We start from the raw sequence: 11,480 nt of genomic DNA on the forward strand, positions 1-11,480 counted from the left end.
TAAAAGAGAACTCTGAGTAAAATGTGACTGGAGAAGAAGGAATCATCTGAAATGCATCAGGCCTCAAAATAGAGTGCATCATTAATAAGTATTTATTACACCTATGAACCCCTGTAACAATATAGTTCACACATGCACATCCTCTCTCCCCAACACACAGAAAGACATAGTATAATCAAGAATATTATTAAACTAAGTACCATGTAATAGGTCAGAGGCAATGTGAAATGAGCATGGGACTGGGAACCAGGAACGTCAGATTTCTCAACCTGGTTCTGTGTGATTTTCTTGGCTTGGGCAATTATGGCCTTATATTTCAAGGTATTGGGCACTTAACAAGTTGGGCTAGAGGCATGAAAAAAGGTGGCTGCTGCCAGCAGCTATGCAATTGCAATTGCGTTCATAGCAGTAACCAGGAGTTTCCATTACCCCTGTGCCCTGGATGTCTGGCTGAATCCCTATGCTGCTGATTTAGTGAATTCTGTGACTTTGTAGGGTGCTCAGAACTTTACAAGGTCAAGCCTTTTGCCTCTCTCAGTCTGTTTCTGCATCTGTAAAATGGGATGATAATATTTATCCTACTCATAAGAGTGTTGGGAAAGGATTAGTTAGTTATTGTCTTTGCAGTGCTTTAGAGATACGGGGCCTGATTTTTAAATGCGCCCACAACTCGAGCCAGATTTTTGGAGGAGCTCAGTGTGCTGCAGCTCCCATTGTCAGATGCTGTTTAAATGCTAATATTAAATGGAGCCCTGTGATGAAACAAAACCATGGTACATCTTTCATTGGTTCAAACATGTACTCAACTTTTGCTCTGCCACTTGCTAGGGGGACGTATGTGACTCCTTAATACAAGCAACAGCAAACTGACAAAAGTACGGCAGAGTGCGATATTTGCAAGCCCATGTCACGTGCGCGCATGTGCCCACAAACCAAAACACAGCTGGCAAGTCTAATTTTAGCCCCTCCAGCCTTGAAAACTGTCCCTTTAAAGAAATACATTTTTTTTTATAAAGCAATTTGGTTGATAATACAGCAGCTGACAATCCTGCTACAGTACTACATATGATTTAAATAAAGACAAAAGAAACTACTGCCCGGTATTTTTTTTTTAATTTATAAATAGCAAAGCCACTGAAGATAGATCTATTAGTTAAATGACATGTTAAAGGAATACATGATTTTGTAAAATAAATGCTAGGATTTTTACACAGAAGGAAATATGTACTTATTTGTACAGTGCCCGGGAATGTTTCAGATACATTCTACACATATAATAAGACAGAACCCTGTCCTGTAAAACTTCAGACCAGTGTTTTAAAACCTTTGCTTACATTGCTCCAAAACACCTTGGATTTCTTGTAGAGCACTTTTACCTAAGCTTCTGGGGGAAAGATTGGCACAGTAAGGGTTGGTTTAGCAGTCCTGGGTCTGATGGGCTGCTCTTAGGGGATTGTGCAAGTGGATTGTTGCCTGTAGTTTTAACATCTTTGTATTTAAAAAATGTATTAGAGTATTTAAAACTGTATTAGACGCACCTGGAGCTCAGGAGATGTGATTTCCGTCTTTACTCCCTTCCCCTCCTCCCTTTTTGCTATACATCTAAATAAACTCATGTCAGGAAGGAACTAAGTTTGAAAGAGTAAATCTGGCAAAGTGGCCAGGAGGTGTCTGTAGCCTCTGTGTGTTTCTGTGCAGTGAAATGCTGTTAGTGCCTGAATTAGCTTTCTGCTTAAATCATATCTGGTTCTTTTGCTGAGCCCTTGTGATGTCTATTTTTATTTAAAAAAAAGAAAAGAAATGGGGTTATTCTTTGCAGGATTTCTTTCTTGTGCCCTAGATGCTGCCTTTTCTTGGTCATTTGTTTGTTTGGGCTGCGACTTTGTGAAGTGGTGGTCCTGATCAGAAGCAATCCACTGCCAGTATTGCAAGTCCCCTGGTTCAGTTATCCCGGCAGCGTTGCTGTTAAAATTGCTTTGCTTTCCGAGATAGCCAGCAGAGGGAATCGGGACTGTGCTTGCAGAAGGGCTGAAGCAGGCTATTTCTTCTTGGAGGAAATACTGCAGCCTTCTGGACTGCGTCTGCTTCTCGAGGGAGAGGCTCACTGTAGTTCCACCCACCGGCTGGAAGGAGGGGGTTTGAATGAAAGACAAGACAAGCCTTAAGCACCATGTCACTCCGTGAGGGAGACAGCAGCAACTAGGCTGTGGAAAGGCTTTTTTTTTTCTTTTTAAAAAAAGGGGGGGGTGGGGAGGAGAGAGGGAAGAAAAAAGAGTGAGCTTGAGAAGGGGAGAGAGAGAGAGAGAGAAGAGAGGAGAGAGAGGAAGAAAGCTGGTCTGCAGAGATTTGGAGTTACACTGTCTTCCTGATTTCTCTAACAGGACTTTTTTTCTACAGACACTGGCAATTGACATTACTACAGACAAGCTGGTTAGACAAGAAAACGCTGTATCCTGAGTGAAGGAGGGAGTGGGGGAGCCAAGCAAGATTTTTTGTTGTTGGTTTTTTTTTTTATCTATAAATCCATATATTTTTTATTCTTGCTGTGTTGGAACTAGTGAGCGGTAGAAGGCAAGGAAGTCTCGAAAGCCTCATCAGTCATCAGTACTGTCAGGAATAGTGGTTTAAGAGGAAGAAGGCCTGGGGCACTACACCCTGTCAACGAGTTCCCTGCATCGGAGATAAAGATTCCAGCTACATGGGCAAACGCTTGGAACAGCAACCAATGTACCCTCAGTACGCTTACTACTACCCTCATTATCTCCAAACCAAGGTATGGTACAGCAGCTCCATGTCTGTCCAGCAGTTTCAGTATGATATCATTATGCACTTAGTGGATGATGGATAGTGGAGTGGCGTAAATTACAGGGTTTGGGGTTTTTTTTTTCTTTTCTTCCTTGAATTCAATATCATGTGCAAAACCAGGCATAGGAGAAACAGGAAGATTAAGACTGTGGATTTTTTAAAGGACCACTAGCTTTAGTTAATCCCTTTTGTTGTTTGTTGGGGGGGATTAATGTGGTTAATATCGCAGCAGTATGCAGGTAGTGCGATTATTATGACATTGGATGAAGATTGCACTGGACAGCATCAGACATGGAAACATGCTGTCTCAGTGGCTCTTTCAGTGATCTGTACAATTTATGCGGAGCTTAAAAGCACTGAGCCATTAGAAAAGATGTCTGTGGATACTCAAACTTTTAATCAGCAAAGTATGAGATGCTGCGAGGATCTGGGAAGGACAAGAAGCTAACCTCCTGTAAATCTGTGGGAGTTTGTTCCAAGATATTGAACTGCTCTTAATATTTCATTAAATATTGAGGATGAGCTGGCTGCACTCTGTTGCTTTTAAACGGTCTGGAAGTAGATGGTAGTGGCTACTTTCAGAAAAAAGCACCAAACATGGTTTCGTTCTTTTTTTCTTTTCCAATGTCAGTGGCTTTGGAAGGCAGGCCTGCATCTTGTAACTATTCTGAATGAAGCAAATGCCACCTGGACTTGGGTTAATTAAATAATCCTTTATTTTCCCAATACAATTGTGCCATACTCCGCTGCCCAAAAAGGTTTCTTACGTGACCAATGGGCAGTAACAGCAGAACAAAACAAAACAAAACTTTGCAAACCCGTTAGAACATCCTGAAACAAATTACTGTTCTGAAGCGTGACCTCAGAACCACAGATTAATAGTTTAAGTCAATACACTTACATTATAAAAAAAGAAAAATAAAAAAGCAGCAGCTAATGTAAGCACATGTGGCATATGACTTTTTTTTTCGTACAGGGGAGGTGACTAGCTGTACTTTTGCTTTCAGACACGTTGAGCTAGTTACAGTCCTGAAGGGCTAAGTTATATTTCCTTGCTAATAAAATTACTTTTCTTTTAATGTTTATAGACAGCTCCCTGCAGTATATAAATTAACTAATTGGGAAAACTGGCTGGCTTGAGTCCTGATGACACCAGAACCACTCAATGTGATTATAGTCTTGTAATTCATAACAGAGTAACCCTTCATTTGTTTGCTACATGATTTCTCAAAGTATTATGTGCAGCATTTTTGAGAGAGATCAGGGTTTGGGTTTGGTTGGAGGGGGTTGAGGAATTGTTTCACCATTTTTTTTCAAGGTCGATTCAAATTGCATTTTACCTTTGAGACCATTTAGTCTGTATTGTTGCTGTTGCAGCAGCAGCGCAGCCCGTCGCTAGCTTGACTGCAATATTGCCTATAGCTTTAACTGTTTGGGGGATTGGGGATGGAGACTGATGCCATTCCTCAAAACCTGGCAAGCCAAGGACATGAAACAATTTATGGGATTTTTTTGAAAGAACAATAGCCTCAAGTATTGGATGAAAAATATTGGACATTCCATCTCTTTTACTCATGTAGCTTGATTTTTTCCAGTCTTTTCTTTTTTAACTCCTTTTTCTACTTTGTAAAATATGCTTTTTGAAGAAATTAATCTTGTGATGGAGTTTAAAATGACAACTGCGTTCTACACAGTGGTTTTTTACTGGATACTTTAGAAAAATAGATTAATACCAGTTAATCCACATTATAGTGATATAAAATTATCTACCCTTGTGAAAAGTCATGTGTTGTCTAGGATTAAACACATGCACGATTTTAGTAATAGAAGATAATAGTAACATCTGTAACATATTTCATATTGTATTAATTTCTCCTCTCTCTATACACACAAATATACACACACGCATACACACAACTTAAATTAAAAAAAATAGCATGCACACGTATATACATATATTTATTTTTCTGCTGTAGTCCTAAGGAGTTCAGAGTAGTGCAGACAGGCAGCATCTGGATTTTGTTACCTTAAAGCTAGCCATCAGCTTCTGGGACATTTTAAAGCAGTTAGACCCATTGTATGTCTAAAGCTAATATTCAGGTAATCAGATAACACTATGGTGCAGACCTATATCAGTTATCATGCCTATCAAAGCAAAGCATGCTAATATACCACTGTATTAGCTTAACTGTGCTGTGAAGTTCACAACTTCTTTTTTGTTTTCTGGACACTGTGTTGGGTATAGGGAGTTATGCACAATTCTTGAATTCAGTTGTGTAAATTGTGTTCATATGTGGACAGCCGTACACAGTGAAGGAGAATGCATTAATTTGAAACTATATAAAGATTTTTTAGGCTTTATCAGGGTATTTTTGAATAACATCTAAAACAAACCACAAAGTTCTGAAATGTAATGGTCTTCCAATCATTTTCAGATTAAGTATTTATTTTTCTTTGTTTGCATTGTAAATTTATTTTGGCTGTTCTTAAAGAAGTACCATTTCACTGTGTAGCACAGCCTTTGGGGGAGTTCAAGACACAATAAGAGTCACAAGGTATACAATCTGCTGTAATATCTTGTAATATAGCTAACATATTGTTAAGCAGTAATGGTGCAAATTAATAGCTCTATGGCCTATAGAATTATACATAGAAGAATAAGATCCATATGTTTTTCTGATTGCTTTATACTTTAAAATGTTTCATGGCCTCTTGTAGAACATGAAAAGTGCAATGTTATAATTCAGTTTACATGTATTCCCTAATTGTAAGATGCCACCACTGAAGTTAAAACTTAAATGGCAAGTTCGGACAAACTGTATAATCCAGAAATAAGAAAGATTCCACTTTTTAAAGAAACTCATGGTGCATTTAGTATCTCCTTTCTGGACAAATGGAAATTCTGAAGGATTTTTTCCCCATTTTTGTGTGACCCAGCTGAGTATTGTAACTTAGAATGAATTGCATAGACTGTCCCAGCTTAGTCCTGGGAGCAGAACCTAGTTATTCTAGCCATAATAAGAATTGTATTTCACGGCAGTTTTTTTTTGCATTGCTGTAAATTACTAAAAAGAGGATACTTTGTTACAAAGACGATTACAAAGGGATAGGATCCTATCACATGCACATGCGGCTATCTCAGGGCTTACCTATGATTTACTGCACTCTTTGATTTTATTTTGATTTGCAAGCAGTGAAACTTTACTAGTATGTTTCTTTATTGATGGGCAACTAATAAAACACCTGGTTTCTGCAACTGTGTTGTAAATACTCACTTATAAAATCATGTTAACAAATATTGCACTATTCCTTGAATTTCTTCAGTTCTGTGCTTGAAATAACAGAATTATTATTGCCCCTGGAAAAAGGTAGACAAGATTTGAGAGAGATGACATTTTTCTTGATGATTAGAAATTACATCAGAAAAAAATGTCAACCTAATTATTTACATAAATTTGTAAAGTCTCTTTAAGTAGGAACTGCTGTGTCTTGTCCTTGTGCTTTATTGTTTAAGTTAGAATTAGAGTTTGGAGAAGTGTTCTTGGTAAACAATCCATTTAATAAACTTAGCCTTTTTTTCTTCACAGTTTTTTGTGGACGCACTTTGATTGTTACCAATTTCTATTTTTGCAGTTTTTGTCCAAGTTTTTATATGGTCATATTTCATTTTACCAGTTCTTCCCATGCTCTTTACATTGTTACATCTTCAGATAATTCACTATTATGATCATGGTTTGTGTTTGGTCACTTAACTTGCATGGCATTGACTCTGCTTTATGATTGGTTGGCTAAAACATGATAACCAAGCAACAGGCATTTGCAGCACCAATAAGGAATACCTCTGTTTGTATATAAGCATCTTGCTACACATGTGAGTATGTGCAATAGGAAGCACAGCAATTTCCCAGCTTCTGGTAGAATTAAAAACCCACTGTTGGTGGATGGTAACTGAAAAGTGAACAAATTGGAATGTGAACAAGAGTGGATTAAAAAGTGAGATAGATCTGTAACAGAGTTTGCACAAATGTGAGGAAAACCCTGGGAAGTGGTTATAATGCTGAAGCTGTTAAGCATAAAACAAAAATAATTTGAATATTTTTTAAAACTGAAATCTTCTTCCATTCCCTTACCAACATTTTTAAAGCATTCTTTGATATGACAGGTCAAAAAGTCCTATCAGCTATTTCTGACCAAATTACTTCCACTCCCCTTGTATCAGCCTCATTTAAAAATAAAATTACTGGAACCCACACACATTTCTCTCCTCTCCACCACCTTGCACTAACCAATCCGTGCTCTTTTCTTGCTCACATTGCTGTTTAGTTAATTTACTGCATTCCCCACTTTTGGCCATCTGGCCATACAGAAGGCCTTGAAGGAAGAGTTCCAGATACCGAGATGCCTGACAGGGCTTCTCTGCCTGGCAGTGTTCAGATTGTGTTTGGTGCCTGGTGTGAAGTAGGGGTCAGGTGTAAGGAGTAATTCATCAACCACACACTGATTTCAGGCTGCATTTCCAACCATCTGCAGCCTGGATTGCTGCCAGGTCTCAAAAGTCTAGCTGGAGCCTATGTGATAGTGCCAAGGTAAAAGCAAACACTTGCAAACAGTGCAGTGCATTTCTAGGAATGAAGTTTGTATGTACTTAGCCCTGGTTTGGTTCAGGACAGTGTAGCATTTTTTGTTAATGCCTCCAAGTGTCATCTGAAAGAAACAGGCCTTTGCTTAAATGAAATTAAAAAAAAAATGGTAGACTTTGAATTTTTAGCAATTAAATTGATATCTAAACCTAGTATGTTGTTTTAAATAATAAGAGTGCTTAATGTTCTATTATTGGAACAAAGCAATAGTATTTGTCTTCCATTTTTACTTGTCAGATATATTTACACACACAGTTAAAAATACTTCAGTTGCTATAAAGGAGGTTATGATTTTTTTGTAGTTATTTTAATCTTGTAGTTAATCTTCATTCACAGTGTTGTCTCAGTGTGAATCTGTTTACGTTAAACAGAATTGTGAGAAGGGAAGTTTAGCCTTTTCCTTGTAAAATATTTACATTTTACTGTATGCTATATGGCTGTATTTTATAAACAGGGGCTTTACTCTCATAAGCAAAGGCACACATGTAAATGCTTTCCAGATCAGGCAATATTGTGTACTAATATTTAGCATTTACAGTATTTCAGACACGGGGCATGTTCAAAAGTGAAAAGTGGTGTGGAAGATCAGACAGAATTATTTTTACCATGTTTTTGTGATCTTTATATACGAGAGAGAAGAGATGATGTATGTATGTTATCTCAGATACCTTGGAAAATTTATCAGACAGGCAGCTAGATTTTCCATGAATTAAAAACAAGATACCTAAAAACCACTTGTGGGTACCAAATGCTTGAGTTCATTTCAGGTCTTGCTGTAAGCAGCCTGGATAATGTTTGCTTTGCACTGATATGTTTTTAAGTATTCTTTCTTTCTTTGATATTACTAGTCATTTAGGCAGGGACATTAAGTTCACTTACAAACATGTCCATTATGAAGCTTCCAATAAGAAAAGTGTATTTTTAAAGATGACTGATTTTTTTTTTTTAATATTGTTTATTTTCACCCATTTATAAAGCAAACTCTTTTAATGTCAGAAATTTCATGTAGAGAAAAATGGTTGATGTCTCTCTCCAGGACTTCCCTCCAATGCTACATTAAAATGTTGTTTTGTAACAGTCTCATGTAAGCTACAGCTGTATGTGATTAAATAGTGTAATATCAAAAGCATGTGTGAATAGGAGCTTTTATGATATAGTTGTTCCATACCAAAAGACTGCAGATGGGCAGAGAAGGCAGACCATGAACAGTGATTTACCCATATATTGTCACAGTGCGTGTTGTGAGTCTTTGTGTAGATATATTTTGTGATTGCTTTCACATGCACACAGGCAATATTGAGTGTTGGAAAGTTTAGACATAAACATTTTTCTACAGAGAGCCACCCCCTCAGCACAAACACAAAAATGTATCAGATTGGGAATTATGTGTGCTGATGCAGAAAATAGCATAATGAGTATTTTATGCAGTTGATTAAAATTATATATTATTGAATGGAATTTACAACAACAGGGCTTAATTCCACTGCCCACTGTAGTCAGTGGAAATTTTATTACTGGAAGCATCAGGCCCATACAGAGCATAATGCTCTCGGACTAAAATTGTACAGTGGAATCCCATAACCAGTTTTTAAAATACAAATTAATAACAAAGAAAACCAGTGGATGGTCCAGCATAAAACCAATATACAAGGATATATTTGAAATATAAGTTACAAGCACATAAAGAAAGAAGCACGTAATACATACATTTTGGATTTTTTGTATATGTATGGTTTTATTTTATATTAATCAACTTATATTTGTGTAGTTTCTGGTTGTACTTCTCATTTACTGTATCTGTCTGCTTTTGTCTCTCACAATTGAAATACAATTTTTACATGTAGAAGTCTAATTACAGTACACGATGTCTAGCATATAGCCTGGTAGAAATACCTAAAATGCTTTTTTATTATTTTCTGAGAGAAAATAAGCATAGTTACTGTAAAAAAAAAAAAGAAAAAAAAAAGTGAAGATTGGAAATTACTCATTAACTTATAGTTACATAATTTTTTTTAATTGGAATTCAAGATAACAATTTTGAAAATGCCATAACATTGCACTCGTCTTGTGAGGATCTTGGTTGATGATATGATCATTTCTAAGCCCTTTCTCAATTTACCTGTAATTGCAAGTTTGAGTCTCCAGTTGGATTCTTTAGCCTTATTGTCTTTTTGATTATGTTGGTTTATAATGAATTCCAGTCTCTTGATGTGGCAGCTTTTATTAGCTGGAAGATTTTCAGCTAGGGCATTGTAAAACAATGGAGGAGTTTTATTCTTCTCACTTTCAAATACAAAAGGATAAAATTGAAATAACTGATGATTTTTTTTTATCAGCCATTTTTTTTACAAATAGTAATGTGAATAAATTCCCTCTTTGACTCAGTCAGTGATGTTGATTTACGTGTCATATGTGATTAATTTTTTTAAACATGTTGAAATACTAATAAATACATAATATGTTGAACTTAGAATAAAATTCAGCAGATAAAATCTCTGTGCTCTAAAGTTGCTACAATGCTTATCTTCTGAATTTATATTTTGTTATAATTTAAATTAAGGTGACTATAAAAAAACCTACCTGGTTCATACGTTTTTTTAGTCTATGGAAATCAGAAAATATGCAGGATTGCATGTTTGTTCTTATGTAGAACTTGCTAATTTTTTTGTTCTTCATATAGAGTCATTTATTTCACCACGACACACATTTTATAGACGGTACTATGTGCTGGGTGTTGATTTATAGACTGTTATGTAATAGAAGTGACCTCACTCCTGTATGATTAAAATTTATTTAAGAAGAAAGTTGTTGAACAGATTTTTTCCATGACCTATGAATCAAATATTACTTTATTCGAATGTTATGAATTGACATATATAACAGACTAAATCCTTACAATGATTTCCCTATTGAAAACTTAATTTGTGTAAAAGAGAAGAGATTCTTGTGATTGGCTAAAATGCATTTTTTTTTTTAAATGAATTGTCTTTACAAACTGTATCTGAAGATCAGCCAGGCGATGCTATTCAAAGTTCAGTACTGATGCTGCCTCTGACCTTTCTTCCATCAACTTACCACCAACAGGTGGAGAATTTAACAACTGACTAATGTTTTAATTTGCTTAAAATGAACTCTGTGGGGTATTAGGAACAAAATGTGGGGCGATTGTCTACAGCTGCGTTTTTTGGTAAGTTTATAGGAAGACTACAGGAAGCTTAGAGGTATATCAAAGATATGGGAATAACTATCAATGAACAAGATGTTTTTTTGACAGAGAATTCAGAAGCCTGTAAAACGCTGAGGTCCTGAATCAGACAATCTTGAAAAACAAGCTGAAGTTAAGAAATATCTGTTGGATGGGGATTCCACAAGGCATTGGGGACATGAGAACCTAAAATACTTCTGTTGGACTCATTTATAAAATAGTAGTTGCATAATTACAGCACAAGTTTAAGTCTTGATTGCAAAAACTCACCTGGTTCAGAGTCCAATTCTTTTTTTGATAGCAAAAAGTACTAATGGCTTTTAAAGCAAAAAAGATGTGTCTAAATTAAATCCATTGTGCTTTAAGGACTGGCTATTAGAGATTTGTCCTGATTTTTTCCCCCTCCCCCAGATGCCTTGTGGGCGAATAAGAAAGCCAATGGTAGCCAAAGAGTGGAGAAAATGATTTTGGAATTCTGAGATGTATAAGATACTTGTTAGTTTCCGGGTGTGGGCAGGGATTCTATTTTTCCTTGTCTTCAAAAGATGTTTCTGCTGAGTTTGGTTTATAGTGAAGGAAGTGTGTCTCGCTACAAAGGCTAAGTCTGCAATCCTTATTATTTCTGCTCTACCATGTTCTGCCTCAAATTTGTCTGACCTTTCATTGGAGGGCATGATTATAAATGAGTTAAGCTTGTTGGTAACATGCAAATTGATGGATGCTGTTACAAAGGGGAAAGATAATGGGAGAGATGGATTTTATTTCTATTTTCTCATTTTATGGCAATGAATTGGTTTGGTGCCAGGGAGTAAGTCCATGACCTTTTCCCT

At 36.4% G+C, this 11,480-nt stretch overlaps 1 protein-coding gene across 8 annotated transcripts in view; it reads left to right on the forward strand.

Moving 5' to 3' along the window:
- The first annotated feature begins 2,069 nt into the window (after positions 1–2,069).
- The window catches only part of RBMS3 (RNA binding motif single stranded interacting protein 3), a 692,574-nt gene continuing 683,163 nt past the window's right edge, over positions 2,070–11,480 (forward strand). For 2 of the 8 annotated variants that reach the window (XM_025202354.1, XM_025202355.1), the window contains exon 1: positions 2,074–2,773. In XM_025202354.1, the coding sequence (XP_025058139.1) occupies positions 2,699–2,773 (75 nt within the window). In that variant the 5' untranslated portion in view covers positions 2,074–2,698. Of the gene's footprint in view, positions 2,774–11,480 lie in introns of all 8 variants that reach the window. The other 6 variants (XM_025202358.1, XM_014519265.2, XM_025202357.1 and 3 more) reach the window with 4 other exon arrangements.

Source organism: Alligator sinensis, unplaced genomic scaffold (genome assembly GCF_000455745.1).
Source record: "Alligator sinensis unplaced genomic scaffold, ASM45574v1 scaffold181_1, whole genome shotgun sequence".
Classification (NCBI taxonomy): Eukaryota; Metazoa; Chordata; order Crocodylia; family Alligatoridae; genus Alligator; species Alligator sinensis.